The 18,810-nt window shown below is 47.8% G+C and overlaps 2 protein-coding genes across 4 annotated transcripts; both read right to left on the reverse strand.

Annotated features, from left to right (window-relative positions):
• Positions 1-246: 246 nt before the first annotated feature.
• Positions 247-1,213, reverse strand: TREX1 (three prime repair exonuclease 1; the record flags this gene model as incomplete). The annotated part of the gene is made up of 1 exon (XM_079713071.1): positions 247-1,213. One exon carries the CDS (start codon positions 1,211-1,213, stop codon positions 269-271), a length of 945 nt encoding a protein of 314 aa, XP_079569197.1. The 3' UTR covers positions 247-268.
• A 975-nt stretch (positions 1,214-2,188) lies between these two features.
• ATRIP (ATR interacting protein) lies at positions 2,189-18,581 on the reverse strand. 3 transcript variants are annotated; one of them, XM_079712278.1, is made up of 13 exons: positions 18,272-18,581; positions 16,286-16,416; positions 15,400-15,570; positions 13,700-13,818; positions 12,153-12,310; positions 10,803-10,898; positions 10,356-10,485; positions 9,477-10,166; positions 4,006-4,142; positions 3,756-3,847; positions 3,233-3,313; positions 2,761-3,013; positions 2,189-2,347 (listed from the first exon to the last, which is right to left on the reverse strand). In XM_079712278.1, the coding sequence occupies exons 1-13, from the start codon at positions 18,516-18,518 to the stop codon at positions 2,280-2,282; spliced, it is 2,373 nt and encodes a 790-aa protein (XP_079568404.1). In that variant the 5' UTR covers positions 18,519-18,581; the 3' UTR covers positions 2,189-2,279. The 3 variants fall into 3 exon arrangements, with proteins under 3 accessions (XP_079568404.1, XP_079568403.1, XP_079568405.1); XM_079712277.1 differs by having other exon boundaries at positions 15,400-15,642; XM_079712279.1 differs by lacking the exon at positions 3,233-3,313.
• Between the last annotated feature and the right edge of the window lie 229 nt (positions 18,582-18,810).

The raw sequence follows: 18,810 nt of genomic DNA on the forward strand, positions 1-18,810 counted from the left end.
CTTGGCTGCTGGGATTGGGTTTTAGACTAGGTATCATTTCCATCCAGTATTTGAAGTTCCTTGTTTTCCCTACTTTTATTGGGCTCAGGCGTCTGACCATCCTGCTAGGGAGGGTGATGGACAAAGACTGCCACTTCCTGTGCCCCCGGCCCCAGGTGTCTCAGTGTGGGCAGAAGTGTGGGAGGCTCTCAGGCTGCCACGGTGGGTAGAGGTGAGTGATCACTCGGTGCTGTGGAGGGTCTTTATTAGTCAGAATTTCCTTCTTGGCTTACTGCCCGGGTATGGCCAAGGACAGCCTATACAGCGTGGCTACTGCCAAGGTCAGGAAGGCCAGCAGGCCCAGTGGGGCCAGCAGCCCCTCCCTGGGTGGGGCTCCAGGGCTCTTCACTGGGGAAAGGGGCTTAGGGTTCCTATTTCCACCACAGTTGGGGCTGGTGCCCCTGGCGCTGGCCAGGGGTACAGTGGCCGTAGCAGCAGATGGCCTTGGGCTGGTTCCAGTCGAGGCTGTGACCACGTACATCGGCTTGACGGTGCTGAAGGGCCTGGCGTGAGCATCTATCCACCGCAGCAGGGCCTGTGGCCTCCACTGACAGATGCTGAGAAGGGCTAGGACGTCACCCTCGGCTGTGTGTGAGTCTGGTGGGGCCTGCCCGTACAGGCGCATGTAGATGCTGCCTAGGCTGTAGCTCTTCCTTGGGCCGTGCTTTGAGGGGCTGTCAGCTTGCTCCAGGGCCTTCAGAGCAGCAATGCTATCCACACAGAAGGCGCCCTCCAGAGCACTGGCAAGGCCCAGCACAGCCAGCTCTGCCTGGAGCAGGGGGAAGTCGTAGCGGTCACCGTTGTGTGCCAGAAGGCACCAGGGCTTTGGCTGGCGCTGCAGGAAGGCTCGGAGCATGTTGGCCAGGTTAGCATCGAAGCATTGACGCCCGTGTGCAGCCAGCATAGCTGTGCTCAGGCCTGTGATCTCACTGGCTGCAGGGCTACAGGCCTTCCCCGGAGCCACACACAGGGAGAGCTTGTCCAGCACCCGGGGTGGTGGGGGCACTGTTGAAGGAGGCCCCTGAGGGGTGGGAAGGCTCTCCAGGGCCCATCTGTGGATGGCCAGCAGGCATAGCTCTGTGACCTTGGGCTGGGAGAAGGGCAGGCCAGTGGCCTCCAGGTCCAAGAAGATGAGGGTCTGCACAGGACCCGGGGGCAAGGCCTGCGAGCCCATGGTGGGTATCTGCCGCTGAGCCTGGGGAGGAGCATGGGGTGGGGGGTGGATGTGTGAGTGCCCAGTGATAAGAGGTAAGGCAAGTGGGACAGGAGCACCCCTCTGGCCTTCCCTGCACGGGCAGAAACTGTTGCTGAGCTCCAGGACCCATTTCCAGGGCAGGAAGCCAGGGAGGGTGGGGTGGCTTTCTTAGTGGGACCAGCACACTGTTTTCTGTTCAGGGGAAGGCTTGGCTCCTCCCCCTAGTGCCCGCTTAGTCCGGTGGGGGTTGGTGGGGCAGGTACCCATGGCCCTCCCACCCTACCCCTTCCCCTTGGGGGTCCTCACTTACCGAGTAGCAGGCAGGCAGCAATGACTCAGGGTGCACGCTCTCCAGCTGGTTCTTGCTGCTGGCAGCAGTGGCGGGAAGTGAAACTCAGCCTGAGCCCGCCCAGCGGCTGGTGTGAGCAAGGCCCGCCCCGCTTGTCAGCCTGCCTGGGCTGTCCCTCCTGCCAACACCTGTCGCTCCCCAGGCACCCACAGTGCTATCCCCAAAGGCCTTCTCAGACCTCTCGCTGTGGGCCTGCTGGCGGGCACAACGCACCAGGGCCCTCACGCCCTCACACCAGGAGGACAGGGCTATGGGGCAGGCTAGCTCCAGGACTCGAGCCTGCTGGGAGCCCCTGCCGTGGCCATTTTGCACCCACCCCTTGGCCCCATTTTCCCAGGCCTCCCTGGTTTAGGCCTGGGCTGAGGGCCACCTTCTTCCCTGCCACACAATGGTTTCTTCCCATGGCCTCAGGCGTGATGACTCAGGACAACTCCACAGGCAGGGCAGGGCAAGGCAGGGCTCCTTCCTCAAAGCAGATTCATTACCATAGGGCTGCCGGCCAGGAACAGGAAGAAGGATCTCAGCCGTCCCTGGGTCCCCCTCCTGCTCTGTCCCTCCCACTTAGCCGACACAGATCAGACTCAGGAAACAGAAGGCTGGCCTTTTCTCTAACAGCCAGTCACTGCTTTTAATCAGGGGATGAGGTAAGGAAAGTAGTGGTGCTGGTGCCACCATGTGGCTCGATGCTCACAGGCCTCAGCCACAGTCCATCTCGGGGTCGTCCACATCAGCCTCCGTGGCACAGAGATCATCCAGGGCTGCCTCTGAGCCAAAAACAAGTGGGTTCTGTGGTGAAGTCCTGCCTGAAGGTGCTGGGACTGGGGGAGGTCCCACCTCTCCTCCCCACCAGGCCCACAGGAACTAAGCAGTCCCTTCCATGCCCAGGCCTTGCTCCCTCAGCTACTGCAAGCAAAATAATACAAAGGCAATTCAGACAGGGATGTTTCTGGAAAAACCGTGGCTCTGCCAGGCCGACTCAGTAGATATGAGCAAAAGGCAGGCTGATATGCTGAGAGAAGAACTGGACAGGGAAGAAAAAAGAATGGCCCCAGTGCCGGCAAAGGCTGTGTGGATGGAGCGCTGCTGACCTAAGGCCAGGTAGTCTGATTTGTCCACGAACTTCAGGGCAAACTCCACATGTGGGCTGGGGCAGGGAGGGGCCCTCCTACAGGCTCACCTTCACAGCCTGTCACGTCAGGAAGCCCTCGAATCAGCATGCTGACCCCTGGCATCACCTGGTCGTACTGATGCAGGACCTCCACGCAGTGCACAGTGAAAAGCTTGTCCTTTTGGGATAGACTGTGCAGCAGCAGCACTGTATCTCGCAGACACCGCACCGTCCGCTTCTGCTGGTCAGTCCTCGGGGGCCCCCCTGCCCTCCGCACTGTCAGCCATTGTCTGTGCAGCATCACCGTGAGTGCTCTGACCACCTGGGGGAGGGCACAGGCTGAGGTCAGGTCAGGTGGTCCCTGCACCCTGACAACCTGCTTAGCTGGGCAGCATCTTTCCTAGCCACCCGGGTGAGGAAGGTTCTGAGCAGTGGCACCAGGGTCTAGTCCTGGTGAAGGAGCATGGGATGCTTTCACAGGGCCCTGTCATCCACCAGCAGAGCTGCCCACTGTCGGCCCCTGCCTGCCCCTGGCACTCACCTCCACGTTGCACTGGCAGCTGGAACCAGTGACTGGGGAGGAGGGGCTCTGCACAGCAAGCTTAGCCAGGAGCCACACAGCCTAGAACAAGAACAGACTGTCCCATCCATGGCAGTGAGGCCCTGGTCACAGTGAGGGCTTTCTCAGGCTTCTACAAGAGCTCCAGTTGCCTCAGCAACTGCTTGTCTGCACTAATGGGATCCAAGAGGTGGTAGTGTTTTGGGAGCTTCCCAGGAGACACTCAGGACCAACACCTGTGTCTCACCACTGACCCACCTGCCTCTGTGCCCACCTCCAGCCACCAGGCAACCTTGCCAAGTCCCAGGATACCCTGGGCTCCGACTGTACTGTATCTGTGTAGTATGGAGTCCCCCAAATGAGTTTACCTTGCTAGTGGCTCAACGCGTTACCAAAATGAATTAAAGCTTCCTTTAATTCCCAGAGGAAGGAGACGAGTGGCTCTTATGTGGGATGGAGTGGGGTGGGGCGGTGAGCAGCACAAAAGGGGCTCTGGTGTCTTTACCTCTTGTTCCAGCTGAAGCCACTGTGTCTCTGAGGCGGCTTTGTCAGGCCTCGATGTGATGTACATGTACAGCAGCAGCAGGAGGCAGCCTTCTGGAAAGGACACCCCACCTCTCACTCAGGATCCGCCTTCTCACCCAGTGCCTGAGGTACAAGCTGCAGAAGCCCTCAGGAGGCCCCGGACCTGCCCCTACCACCACCCTTCCCTCCAAGCTGCAGGAGTCCGGACGCGCGCCCCCGGCCTGCTTTACCCGGGTGGGAGCAGAGCTGAGGTGCAAGCTTCTCATGGTCCACCAGGAGGGACAGGAGCTCAATAGTCAGCAGCACACTAGGCAGGGGTGTCTCTGGGCGCAGGCACTGTGGCAGCACCCGGAACACGCACTGGAACCTGAAACACAGGGCCCCAGAGAGACGTGACACCTCCAACCCAATCCCATAACTCACCCCCACCTTTTCACGGTAGGCAACAGGAAGTTGAAGAGGCCAGTAAAAAGGAGACTTGATTCAGACAGACCTGGGTTCAAATGCCACCCTACTTGCTGATACGTGTTTCAGGTGAACGAGTGGGTACTACCCTTCACTGTGGGACTGCTGTGGCTTAGAGATGACAGGCCCTTACCTGGCACAGTGCCACCCAGCAAATACGAGGTGCCCCCCTGGACCTCGGGTGCCGGCCTCCACACTACTCTTGGGCTCCTTCCTGCCTCTGCTCCCAAACAGGGAGGCAGGTTCAACTTGAGTGTGAGAGAAATGTCCTGTGCCCACCACCAGAGGACTGGCCAGGCGTCAGCAGTGACAATGTGGACTTGGCTATGGTTGGATCTTATGAGACCACTCGCTGGGCAAGGAAGACTTCATTTTCCCCACGTGTCGGGAAATACCAGCTCCTCTGCTGCCACGTATGAGAAGGTACGCACTCAGGGTGTGCATGGTGAGGGGCTTGGGCACTCTCCCCCTGGTCTTGGGGGAAAAGGGATGGCACATTCATTACCAAGGAACCAAGTCCAAAGACAAACACTGCTTTTTGCTCAACCCACACAGCCCTGTGGGTGGGGGGAGGGGCAGTTCTGCGGGTATGTCCCTTTTCATGCACACGGCACCAAGGGTTAAGAATATTCCTTGTACACCATTAGGAAGCAAGGTCTATTTGGGGCGAACTCATTTTAGAGCAAATCCTGTATGAGAGACAAGCTGAATGTTTCTAGTCACCAGGGAATGTGGAACTTTGTGGGAAACTGGAATTTAACCGGTTACTACCTAATTTCATTATTAGGCCAGAAGTGGCCCCTGAAACTAAAAAAATCCATCTTTATACACAACACAGTAGTTTTCAAATTATTTTTGACAGCATTGGAGCCGCCTTTTTAAATGAAAAAAAATTTTTTTTTGGCACAGCCCCTAAACGCACAATAAATAAGTCATGCTGCCCTGGCTGAGCTGGGGATGACAACTTTTTGTTCAAAAGCGCCTGCCATGCCAGTACCTGGGGAGCTACGCTGGATCTACCCGTAAAACAGATGCAGTGGGAAGACAAGAGTCTGAGGGGATGAGGTGCCCTCCAGCCTGGGCGGGCAGTGGTGCCTTTCATAGGAGATCACAGCCTGCCTGGCTGCTCGTGTTGTATCGCATACTGCTATGGAGCCTTGGTACCACCTGTCCCTGGCTTTTACTTCAAGGTGAACAAGAAGCTGTGTGGTAATGGGGTTCAGCCTGCAAGCATTAAGGAATTCAGAGAAGCACTGCGTGGGAGGTGGCATCAGACAGTGATCAAGAACAATGATTCAGGAGTCTAACTGGCTGATCTAGCATACTCCCTCTGGGGTTTCAGACAAGTTTCCCTACCTCAACATGGGGTTTATTCATTCAACAAACACTGAGTGCTCACAGTGAGCCAGGCTCTGTGCTGGGCGTGAAGACACAGGGCTCTGAGGGTGCCACCCAAGCTAGTGAACAGAAGGCATCTGTGTCTGGCCTGCAGTAAGCACCCATTAAATGGCTGTTTTTTGATGTTATTGTGGACAAGCTCAACAGGAATAGAATGATGATATATCTACCAAGAGAACTGCTAAAAATGTGGTTCCTGGAATTCATTCATTTAAAAAATAAGAAATAGGGATGCAAAGATTTTTCAATATCCACATATCAATCAATGTGATACACCACATTAACAAACTGAAGAATAAAAACCATGTGATCATCTCAATAGATGCAGAAAAAGCTTTTGACAAAGTTCAACATCCATTTAAGAGAAAAACTCCAGAAAGTAGGCATAGAGGGAACATACCTCAACATAATGAAGGCCATATATGAAAAACCCACAGCTAACATCATACTCATTGGTAGGGACTTTCCTGGTGGTCCAGTGGTAAAGAATCCACCTTCCAAAGCAGGGGATGCAGGTTTGATCCCTGGTCGGGGAACTAAGATCCCACGTGCCTCGGGGCAACTAAGCTCGTGCGCCTCAGAGAGCCCACATGCTGCAAACTACAGAGCCCACACACTCTGGAGCCTGCGCGCCATAACTACAGAGTCCACACGCTCTGGACCCTGCACGCACAACTAGAGAAGAGAAAACCCACATGCCACAACTAGAGAGAAGCCCGCCTGCCACAATGAAGAGACCATGCGTCGCAACTAAAGATCTCGCATGCCTCAACGAAGATCTCACACAGCACAAATAAGACCCAATGCGGCCCAAATAAATAAAATTTTAAAAAATCATACTTATTGGTGAAAAGCTGAAAGCATTTCCTCTAAGATCAGGAAGAAGACAAGGATGATCACTCTCACCACTTTTATTCAACATAGTTTTGGAAGTCCTAACCACAGCGATCAGAAGAAAAAGAAATGAAAAGGAATCCAAATTGGCAAGGAAGAAATAAAAATGTCACTGTCTGCAGATGACATTATACTATACATAAATCCTACAGATGCCACCAGAAAACTACTAGAGCTCATCAATGAATTCGGTAAAGTTGGAGGATACAAAATTAATATATGGTAATCTGTTGCATTTCTATACACTAGCAATGAGCTATCAGAAAGAGAAATTAAGGAAACAATCCCATTTACCATTGCATCAAAAAGAATAAAACACCTAAGAATAAACCTACCTAAGGAGGCAAAAGGCCTGTACTTCAAAAACTATTAGACACTGATGAAAGAAATTGAAGACAACATAAACGGAAAGATATACCCTGTTCTTGGATTGGAAGAATCAATACTGTCAAAATGGCTATACTACCCAAGACAATCTATAGATTCAGTGCAATTGTTATCAAGTTACCAATGGCATTTTCCACAGAACCTAGAATAAAATTTTAAATTTATACGGAAACGTGAAAGACCCTGAAACAGTCAAAATAATCTTGAAAAAGAACAGAGCTGGAGGAATCATACTCCCTGACTTCAGACTATACTACAAAGCTACAGTAGTCAAAACAGTACGGTACTGGTGCAAAGACAGACACATAGATCAATGGAACTGAATAGAGAGCCCAGAAATAAACCTACATACCTAAGGTCATTTAATCTGTAACAAAGGAGGCAAGACTATACAGTGGAGAAAAGACAGTCTCTTCAATAAGTGGTGCTGGGAAAATTGGACAGCTACTTGTAAGACAATGAAATTAGAACATTCTCTAACACCATATACAGAAATAAACTCAAAATGGGTTAAAGACCTAAAGGGAAGACCAGCTACTATCAAACTCCTAGAGGAAAACATAGGCAGAACACTCTTTGACATAAATAGCAGCAATTTTTTTTTGGATCCATCTCCTAAAGCAAAGGAAACAAAAGCAAAAATAAACAAATGGGACCTAATTAAATTTAAAACCTTTTGCACAACAAAGGAAACCACTGACAAAATGAAAACACAACCTGTTGAATGGGAGAAGATAACTGCAAATGATATGACGGATAAGGGGTTAATATCCAACATACACAAACAGCTCATACAACTCAACATCAAACAAACAACCCAATCAAAAAATGGGCAGAACTGAAAAGACATTTTTCCAAAGAGGACATCCAGATGGCCAATAGGCACATGAAAAGATACTCAATATCACTCATCATCAGGGAAGTGCAAATCAAAACCACAATGAGATATCACCTCACACCAGTCAGAATGGCTATCATCAAAAAGAACACTACAAATGTGAAGAAAAGGGAACCATCCTACAATGTTGGCGAAATGTAAATTGGTGCAGCCACTGTGGAAAACAGTATAGGGGTTTCTCAAAAAATGAGAAGTACCATGTGACCCAGCAATTTCACTCCTGGGTATATATCTGAAAAAAAACGAAAACACTACTTTGAAAAGAAACATGCACCCCAATGTTCATAGCAGCGTCATCTACAATTGCCAAGGTATGGAAGCAACCTAAGTGTCCATCAACAGATGAATGGATAAAGAAGATGTGGTACATGTACACGTACACACACACACACACACACACACAATGGAATACTACTCAGCCATAAAAAAGAACAAAATTTTGCCATTTGCAGCAACATGGATGGCCTTGGAGGGCATTATACTAAGTGAAATAAGTCAGAAAGGCAAATACTGTATGATATCGTATGTGGAATCTAAAAAATACAGCAAACTAGTGAATAAAACAAAAAAGAAACAGGCTCACAGACACAGAAAACAAACTAGTGGTTACCAGTGGGGAGAGGGAAGGAAGGGCAATATAGGCGTAGGGGATTTAAAAAAAAGCATTGTTATGGGATTATACGAAATCGTGTGTGAAATTTTTGAAAACTGTAAAGCACTATGGAATTAAAAAAAATAAAAGGAAAGAGAAGACTCAAAAATAATAATTAAAAAAAAGAAGCAATCAGCCACCATGAGCTGGGCCCCCTGCCAGGCACCTGGGTGATGGTAACGTGCCTACCTTGCTGCTCACATTACTCTGTAGTACACTGTGTCTAGCTCTGAGCACCACCTTTAGGATGCACCAGACAAGCCAGAATATATTCATACGGAAACCAGGATCCAGGAGTGTTTTTAGCAAACAGGTATTCTGAGTTCAGAGACAAAAAGGCTTAAGATACAACCAACAGAGGAACTGGCCTCTTGGTGGAATGCTGAGGGGGAGATGGGATTACAGGATGAGGGGATTGGCTGGGTGGTGTTTACCTTCCCAGTGTTGAGGGTCTGGAATCCCAAGCTAGGAATTTATGACAACAGTGTTCCGCAACAAACCTTAAGAGCAAGTAACCTGTGGCTCATGCCAGTGGTGGACACCATGATGATGGGCAGATACCCAGCAAGGTCAGCCTGTAGCTGCAGACCCTCCGCACACCCTCTGCTTCTTCAGGGAACCCCACCAAACTGAACTTCAATGTGGCTGTGAAATCTGGTCTTCACCTGATCCATGTCCCAGGTTCAAAGGCCTCTTGGTTCAGCCTTTGTCTGTTTCGGGGGCAGGACACTCTTCCATAGTGACTAGCAGCCTTCTTTTATCACATGTGTCTTTCGCTTACCTACTATCCAGAGGCAGAACTAAGCCAAATAAACCACTTCCTTGGTTCTTCTAACTCCCGGCCCTACTTCCCATCACTTGAGAACTCTAGCTAAGAACCTAAACCAAGGCTTAGAGCTGAGCAGTATGGACGATTCAAGATGGGAACAAGTACAGGGGCCACAGGACAGACCTCAAGAGGCCGGGTAAGACCCACAAGGAATCATGACTCCCATGCTGCGTTATACCTGGGCAGGAAATCAAAGGAAGCATTTTCAGCTAATTTCACCAAAACCTTAAGGCACTGGCTGAGGACACTGGCTTTAAGGTGACCTGTTGCTGCAGAAGAGAAAGCCAAAAGTTGAAGAAGCATCTTCAATAGTGGATGCTGGCCTTGGTCACCGGCAAGCCCCCCTGGGGCTGAGGTCACATCCCCACGACCATGTCCGTCAACCAGGCTCTGGTCTCCTTCCCTAGCAGCAGAATCGGCGCCTGCTCCTGATAGTAACAGACAAATGACTGCTCCGCTGTGGCACACCAGGTGCTGAAGAACGCTTAGTGAAGCCACAGAGAAGCCTTCCAGGTTGCAAAGTGAGTCCTCGGGGCTGGCCTCTACCCCAGAGCTCACACAGGAGGGATGTGTCGGTGAGTCCGCAGGCGCTCCGCTTCTCTTGGCTGCTGCCAAATCCTGCAGAGCCTGGCAGTGTAAGCCGATAAAGAACTGTACCAGGGGGAGGAGGTGCACAGCTCCAGGAAGCTGGCAGAGTGGGAAGGCCCTTCTGCCTCCCTCTGCTGGGTCTCTGTCACAGGAGCCTTCATTCCTGGCCACCAGATTCAGTCCAGTAAGTGCCAGGTTCTGTGCTTCTCTCAGGGCCAAGAGGGGAAATGACCCATCACAAGAATCTGTGGTCCTCAGGCTTGAAATCCCAGTCAAGGTACTAACAACAGACACAAAAGAAAACACACAAGTGTGAGAGGGAGATAAGGTCAAGGGACCCAAACAACCTGCCTGCTAAATTCTCTAGTTTTCCTGCCCAGAGCAGACCTCCTAGGCCGGTCAGGACCAGATAGGGACTTGCTTCCTGTAAACTTCTTCCAAACAAGCTTTTTAGGAGTCTTATGCTTACCTGCCAAGTCCGGGTAGCTGGAACAGGGTGCCGGTAGGAGCCTCAGAACAACTGCTCAGGAGGTGGCACAGACCTAGGGATGACCCTGGGATCAAAGGCTGCTTCAGGAGAAGGTTTATCAAAATGGAGCCTGCAGAAGACAAGGTGACTGTAGAAGGTTCTGACATGAGAGTGCTTTTCTATGATGCCAACTATCCTCTAAACTGCCACTAAGTTCCCTTGAGATGCCTGTGGGTACTGAAGGCTCGGAGGCATACTTGCTCTTGGCCCCTTCCATTTTATAGTCTTCTGCTTAAGCCACAGACTACTACTCCCTTGGACCCTCTAAAGCACTGCCTGGGGTGCTGACTGAGCCCAGGACAGTTCCCTAGGCAATTCCACTGCAGCATCACAGAGGATGATCGGACCCAGGAAGGCCTCCTGCGGAAGGAGCAGGTATTCTGGTACCTTGAGTGTTTGATCTCTGCATCCAGCTGTCAATAAGACTTTTCTGGGACTGTTCTTGCTTTATCGGGTCATCTCCCAGACTGTGGGTCTTATTCTCTGAATAACAGATAATATGTTAATCAAAACTGGAACACAAAAGCACAAGTGTATCAGAAACTCTTAAATGTAATGAGTTTAAAACATACATTGTTCTACTTCTCCAACTTTGGATCAAAACAAGAGCCAAAGCAACTCAAGAACATTCACATCTTTGCCTTCCTCATATAAAACAGGAACTTGCATAAGGAAAGGAAAGGAAAAGAAAATTAAATTGTTTGCCCCACTTCAAAATCAGGCAATAACATAAAAGCATTTTATATGATTCTTATTATGTGCCAGACACTGTTCTAAGAGTTTTATACATGCTAGCTCTCGTTCCTCACAGCAACCCAACCAGGAGGTGTTATCATTGGCTCTGTTTTACATATGGGAAAACTGAGGCACAGAGGTTAAGGGACTTGCTCAAATCATACAAGCCAGTAAGCAATGTGACTGGGACTCTCGGCCAGGCTGGTGGGCTCCACTGCCTGCTCATAACGCTACCTGATAACCGCTCCTGAAGTTGCTAAATGTCAAAAATGTGAGTAGCTGTAGTTCTCAGGGGTGGCGTGATGCTAATGACTTGAAAGCGTTGATGGTAGGAGAAAGGCAATGTATCTGAATTGTAAGATAAACTGGCATAGCACAGTCTCAGAGTGAAAACCTACTAATGCTAGATTGTCTCTCTAGAAAGCAGTAGCATTCCCTCAGTCTGGACTCAGCTGGGCGATGAAAGGAGCACATGTTCCTGCATACTAGCTGTGTTTCTGGCATGGCAATGGATGCTGACTGGAGGTTTTAAAATATGCCTGCAAATTCTTTGACACACTTCTCCTCAAAGGGTGCAGCCTAGTTTTCTTCCCCTTGAACATGGCCCAGACTCAATGACTCACTTCTAACAAACAGAATGTGGCAGAAGTGATGCTATGTGACTTTTGAGGCTAGGCCATAAAAAGGATAGCCTCCACCTATCTCTCTGGGTTTGCTAACTCTAGAGGAAGCCATCTACCAGGTTATGAGATCAGCCAAGTAGCCCTGAGGAAAGGCCCACATGTGGAAAGGAATTCCACTGCCAGGCATGTGAGTGAGCCACCCTGAAATAGATCCTCCAGCCCCCTACAAGCCTTCAGTGCCCACAGAGACAAACCATCCCCACTGTGCTGTCAGAACTGCTGACCCACAGAAACGAGAAAATAAATACTCAAATGTTTCAAGACTCAAGTCTGTGAGTAGTCTGATATAGAACAATAGATGATGGATAGACTGACTTACCGTCTTTGCCCATCAGGGACTTATATCCTGGATCGGTCTGGCAGGGGTGGGGAAGGGACATGTTAGCACTAAAAGACTCCTTTGTAGGGAAAGATTGTTTTCCAAGTTGTGGAGAACATGCTTCTGGCTTTATAACCACAGAAGGGCTTTTCCTAGGACTGGAAAAAGTTAACTATGAAAGCAAAGTAATGATTCTGCTAACACCATGTAAAATACCTGGTTATAAAACTTCTAACAAACTTTAAACTTTTCCTGTCTAGGTGATTTGACCAAAAGTTTTATCTATTACACGTTTGTTATTCTTTGTCAGGACAGCAATGCAAAATTCAAGGCATTTTGATTCCAATTGTTGAAAAAAAAAATCTTTCATTTGCTTCCACCTTCTTCCAATCACCCAAAAGTATTGGCCATAACTCCATTACTATTTCTAATTCCACCAAAACATCTTTTCAGTTTGCAACCTCTTTTTTTTAAATTGAAATATAGTTGCTATACAATGTTATATAAGTTATAAGCAAATGCTATAGTGATTCATAATTTTTAAAGGTTATACTCCATTTATAGTTATTATAAAATATTGGCTATATTCCCTTTGTTGTACAATATATCCTTGTAGTTTATTTTATACTTAATAGTTTATAGCTCTTACTCCCCTATCCCTCTATATTGCCTCTTTCCCATTTCATCTCCCTCCCCTGGTAACCACTAGTTTGGAACAACCTCTTTTATAATAGTCAGGGACTGAATGAAAAGATTTTCAGGAGAAAGAGGGTCTAGAAAAAGGTGTATTGTGTCTTGCAACTTGGAAACTGAGCCAGTGCCTTGTTGCCAGGGTCTTTATGTTAGAGAAGCAGTCTTAACCCTCTGATTGGATCAGACAATGCTGAGGCCCTCCTGTTAGTGTGAAGAGGTGAGGATGGACTCCCTCTGCTCTCCTGTCTTACCTGGGCTACGCAAGGCAAGAAAAGTTTAATTTCACACCCTGCCCATTATAAGCAAAGGCAGCAGAATGTTGAATACCAGAAAAAGACAACCTGACCCACACTGTTCAAATTTCAAGGCTGATCCTGACAGTGTGCCAGACTTCTTTGGCAGGCAGGGGACAGGACGGACCATTAACAAGCTGATCACATCTGCAGCAAAGGTGGGGACTGCTGGACAGCAAATGAGAAAAAATATTCCAAGCAGCTGGGACTGAAATACAGTTGGGGCAAAATCATTTATTTGAAACAAATTACATAAAAATGAAGACTGGTCCACTCCAAAAGTTTGGAGAGCATCTTTCCAGCCTCTTTTCATCCCGAGGAGTTGTGTTGTGTTTATAAAGTCTACAGGGACGAAGCACTTCTAGAGTGCGGGGCCTTTATGCTATGATGCCCCAAACCATTCTAGTCTCATCCAAACTATCTTTGAGGCCTTCAGGAAAGAGCATCTATGCCCCAGTGGCAGAGTCTAAACGACCTTTGTTCAGGACTAGCCTGACATTGTTATTCAGACTTTTTACTAAACGATACAAAACTGTATTCTCCCTCTAGCACCATCATTACCTGACATGGGAAATGGAGGGAGCAGCTAGTTTATTAGCTCGTTCACTGCTTTGAAGCTTTGTCCTTAATTCATTCATCTCTGCATCTTTAAACTGGAGTTCAGACTGCAATGACTGGAGCTGGAAGACAAAAGAAGCATACTTACAGAGGCCTCATCACATATACAGAAACAGCTCTGGGCTTCAAAATCTCAAGATAGTAAAGGAAAAACAAGCAATGAGAGATAGTATAAAAGTCTGCTGTGGCATAAATGAACTAAAATATCAAGCTTTAACCTTCTTCCTGAAAGATGACATGGTATTCTAGAAAGATATTTTGAGCTGAACTATAGCTGGGTAGTTTGTGAGGGTTCAAATACCATTTACTCAGCCTCTCTGAACTCCAGCTTATCTGTAACATAAATACCTGTCTTCCTGGTTGGGGGGATTAAGTAAGAATGGTGAATGTAAAATGCCCAGCACAGAGCTTGACAAGGTACCATATCTCACGGTAACACGTAGACCTTTTAGTGAATATAGTGGTGCACAATCCAAGTCTTCCTGAGGTCTGGGCTGAGTAATTAGAAGAGTTTTACCAAAACCTTGTACAGTGTGGGGAGACCTGCTGTTCTGGCCAATGGTAACTGCTGCCATTCCCCAGGCACAGCACCAGACACAAGGGCAGGACCATTTAAGTCTCACGACAGCCCTTCTGGTTATTTTCTGGAACAGATAAGGGAAATGAGTCATAGAGCATAAGTCATCACCCTGAGGTCACTGCTTGATTGTGATAAAGCCTAGATTCAAACTCTGGTTTGTCTGATTGCAAACCCTTTGCTCTTCATCATGTATATGGAAAGGCAACTACTGCTGTTAGTCTTGGGCACAGGTCAGTGCTTCTTTAAAGACTGCCAAGTTTGCTGAATGAAGTAATGGCAGAATAAGGCCCATGTCCTTGAGTTTGAAGCCTTGGGAAGTGAAGGAAAGTGGTATATACTGGACACCCACTGTTTTTCTCCCCAGAACAGTATCTCCCTCCCTTAAGAAACATCATTTTCCTACCTTTGAATATGTGATTTGAATGAGAGCTATTATCTCTTTGGTTACAGTGACTAGTTCAGAGGCAGGCACCTGACTCAGGTTAGACCAATTAGAGCCTTCTCCAGAGTTTTAAAACTTGGAGATAAGCAACCCTAAGTCTCAGGTCTGCTCTGGAGCTATGAAATATGAGCCCAGGAGCCCCTGGAGAACACATCCTCTACCATAAGGATGGAGCCTATCAATAGTACAGAGAATAAAGATGAGTCGTGGCAAATCTTGAGTCTTTTGAGGCCCCAGCACACCTGTTTTCCCAGACCTAGTTATGGAAGCCAATACATTTTCTTTTGGCCTAAGCTAGGCCAACTGAGTTTCTGATCTGCCAAAAAAACAAAACAAAACAAAAAACACAACAAAAAACCCACTAATTTTAGCTGTTTCTGCAAAGTGCGAGCTAGTAACTTAGACTACCACAGCAAAGCAGAGTTTCATCTAAGTCCTTTTCCAAACCTCAGAGCCTGGAGAAAAGTACATGCAATTAGTTGGTAGCAAAAGTACTTAAGACAAACAACTGTTGAAATCTTCCTGGAAGATCTATAAGCAACTTTAGTCATTGCTTCTAAAGGAACTCATTGAGCAGGCAAAGCTGATGTCCATACAAGCAAAACAAATGCTCTGGGTCACCTTTTTGGAGAATTCTTTTTCTTTGTCACTGAGTGCTTGAGTTTTCTCTTGCTCAAGAAGGAAATGTGATCTTCTCTGTTCCTCTAGAATGGATTCTGTCTGATGCAGTGAGTCCCGTAAAATTTTAATTTCTCCACTTTTAATGAGCACTTCTTCTTCCATTGCCTTCATCTGTAAATCCCAAATTGATGTTGTGAAAAGTTTGTAAGGGAAAATTATATATGTACATGTATCAACATGTAGCTGGGGAGATGAAGAAACACATTTGAAACATGTCCAACAGACCAATTAGTGCTCAAAATATATCTGTACCAATCAGACATCACCATGATCTGCTAGGCCCATTCCTGGGACAGTGGATATTCAGCAAGATAGCTTAAGGACACACTTGTCACTTCTGCATGCAGATTCTATAGGCTCTAAGAGGTATTAAACAATTTGGGTCACACACTTCACAGAACTAAAATTCTACATTATGTTCTTGGTTTTTCTAGGGACCTATAGATAGTCACATGAAGAATGTTTGCTTTTTTGCAAAACTGCTAATGAAAATAGCAACCATTATGATGTTGTTTCTTATATAAGACACAGGCTGTAAATTTTTTTTTTTTTTTTTTTTTTTCAGGCTGTAAATTTATCTCAGTGCTATAACAGAAAGTTTGTATCTCTTTTTGTATATGGTTTACAGTGTTTCCTTTCTTGCCCTGGTTGTTAGGAATCTCAGGATTTAGTTTCAACCAAAATTTTCTGGCTTTCTTTCCCCCAATTCATGGGGATGAATCTGGACTCTTGTTTTAAAACTTTTATATACTTTTTTGTATAATGCTTTATAACACATGCACAGGTGAATGAATTAACTACAAAAGCCACAAGTTAAATCACTTACCTTTTCTTTAAGCTCTTTGTACTGTGCCTGAAGTAACTCTAATTCAAAATTATCTTTAACTGGAACACTTTCTCTGTTTTTCCTTGCAGGATTTTTTGACATCCCATCTAATCTGGGGACCTTATGAACATCTGTAAAAAAACAGTTCCCGTATACTTTTTAGGACCCAACATTTTCCCACTTTAGCCAGACAATGCTGAAAACAATCACTTTTGAAAGCAAATTAGAGAAAGATCTAGTAAGCACTATAGGTATTTTCCAATATAAGACCATGAATCAATCCTCAGGAAATAACAGAACCTGCCACCCTCTCCCCATTCTTCACCCAGTTTTAAGAGTCTCATCTAAAGGCTGAAAGGTGCTGTGGGAATCTCACTGGTCAGAACTCAGTGATCTATTATTCAACGATATTTACTGAGCACCTAAAATATGCCAGGCTTTAGCCTCTAAAGAAAGGTACAATGGTGAGCAAAATGGATACAGTCCTTACACTCATGGAGCTTACATGGCACTCAAAAACACAAGAATAAATGTAAAATTTCAACTGTTATAAGAGCTGCAGAGAAGAGCAAATATAGAAAAGCCTATAATAGGGGCTTTGATCCAACGGGATGAATAGAAGGCTTCCCCAGGTAAGTGATGACTGAATGGAGAGCTGAAGAACAAGCAGGAACTAACCAGATGAGTGGCGATGGAGAATAGATGGAAAGAACGCTCAGTGTGTAAGAAACAGCAATGTGCAGTTTCTGTATTGTAAGGAAGCAGGGAGAATTCAAGGAATGAAGGAAGGTTAGTGTGGCTAGAACCCACAGAAGGAGAGGGAAAGGGACAGGCCATGCTGGGCCTTGCTGGCCATGTTGGCCATGTTAAGGATTTTGATCTTTATACTAGAAGTAGTGTGAAGTCATTAAAGGCTTTCAGTAGGGATGTTCACGTGTATCTGTGTGTGACACAGAGATTCTAGTTTTGAAAAGATCACTCTGGCTGTCGTATAAAGTCTGACTTGAGTCATAACTAGAAATGTGGGAACAATTTAGTAGACTATTGTCCAGGAAGGGGTGATGGTAACACAGATCAGGGAGATGGCAGAGATGATGCAGAGAGGATGGATTCCAGAGATGGATGAAGAAGGTAAAGTTACAGGATTTGGAAAGGGATCAGATCCATGGTCAAGGAAAGGGAGCTGTTGCGTGCCTTGTGCTACATGATGGAGAGTGGTGCTAGTCATTGCCATGCAGAACATTTGGTCATCAAATGTTCTGAGTGTGTTTTGAATGCTTTGCCAGGCACCATGCTGGAGGTGCTGGTGGATGACTGGGTTTCCAGGAAATGATTGTGTGGAATATAAGATTCATGTAAGACATGCAAGTAGAGATTTCTCTTCCTGGGAGCCCCACAAGACTTCACTAGAATGAGGGTAAGCTCCATGAAGGAGGGGGCTTTTTGTCTTTTGTTTATTGCTAAGTGTCTGCAGCTCCTAAAGTTTGGGCACCTAAGTACGATTTATTGGTTGTATAAAAGAATGAGTCTCTTTTATCTCTTGCCTCTGCCAGGCCCCTCTTATGCTCACGTGGCCCAAGGGAAGAGGTGGTCTTCCTTAGATCTAAAGCCTCCCAAACCTGTCATAAGGATGGGTCCCCATGTGTAGGTAGTGATGATTCTGATGGTGGTGGTAGTCGTGTTGCAAGGATCTCTGTTAAGAACTAAGAATCTTAGTGGTCCAAAGTATAGAAACTAAAGTAAAATGTTAACCTAGCTTTCGGTATTCCAAATCGGCTGTTTGACACTCCTGATACATTTCTCCCCCAAATCAAAGGACCTTTTGGGACACGCCGGTGCTTAAATCAAACTGTTCCTATATTTTTAAAAGGTGAAGTGGCAGTGTGAGTGCAAGACACCGGAACAGCGGTCGTGGGGTTCTTAAGCCACAGCCACCTAGTGGGTCTAGCGAGGTCTGCACCACCCTCGGGGAAAAGGCGCACTCACTGGACACGTCCGGAGCCGCGTTCGGGCACTGGCTCAGGGCCTGTGACGCGAGGGTGTCGAGCTCCTCCAGGTCGTCGGCGGTGAAATCCCCGTGCGCGCCGAATGGGTCTTCTGGGTCTGGGGGGGCGGCCGCGAGGAAGCCCCGGGCCCGCTTGCTCGGAGGGTGCTGGGTGCTGGGCGGCGGGCCAGGACTGGGTGCCGGGGGCCCGCTCCGCCTCCTGCTGCCTGGCGCGGGGATTCCAGCCATGCCTGCCGCCAGCCGGTATCCGAAGGCACCGAGTGTGGCCTGTAACCTCGAGGCCGGAGGGCTGGACCAACCGCTAGCGCGCCGCCGCTCGCCTCAGCCGCTGGGGCCACGCCCCCGAGCCAACAGGCCAATCACCTGCCAGTCGGTGGGGGCGGAGGAATGACGTAATCAGACCGCGCCGCGGTGCTCAACTGGGCGCCTGCGGATTTCGGGCGCTCCCAGCCCTTCTGGGCACCATCCTGCCTGACGCTTTCGTGCCGACGGCTGGGACCCCAGTAGGCGGGTGGTCTAA

Source organism: Hyperoodon ampullatus (genome assembly GCF_949752795.1).
Source record: "Hyperoodon ampullatus genome assembly, chromosome: 10".
NCBI classification, from domain to species: Eukaryota; Metazoa; Chordata; class Mammalia; order Artiodactyla; family Ziphiidae; genus Hyperoodon; species Hyperoodon ampullatus.

Bases quoted from the DNA above. Each gene is read 5' to 3' on its own strand.
- ATRIP (XM_079712277.1), bottom strand. From the start codon at position 18,518: ATGGCTGGAATCCCCGCGCCAGGCAGCAGGAGGCGGAGCGGGCCCCCG. The intron at 12,311-13,699 runs GTAATGATGGTG...AACTTTTTCCAG, and splicing joins CCCTCCATTTCCCATGTCAG to TCCTAGGAAAAGCCCTTCTG. The intron at 3,314-3,755 runs GTAAAGACACCA...TTCTTGTTCTAG, and splicing joins GGCTTCAGCTGGAACAAGAG to GCTGTGTGGCTCCTGGCTAA.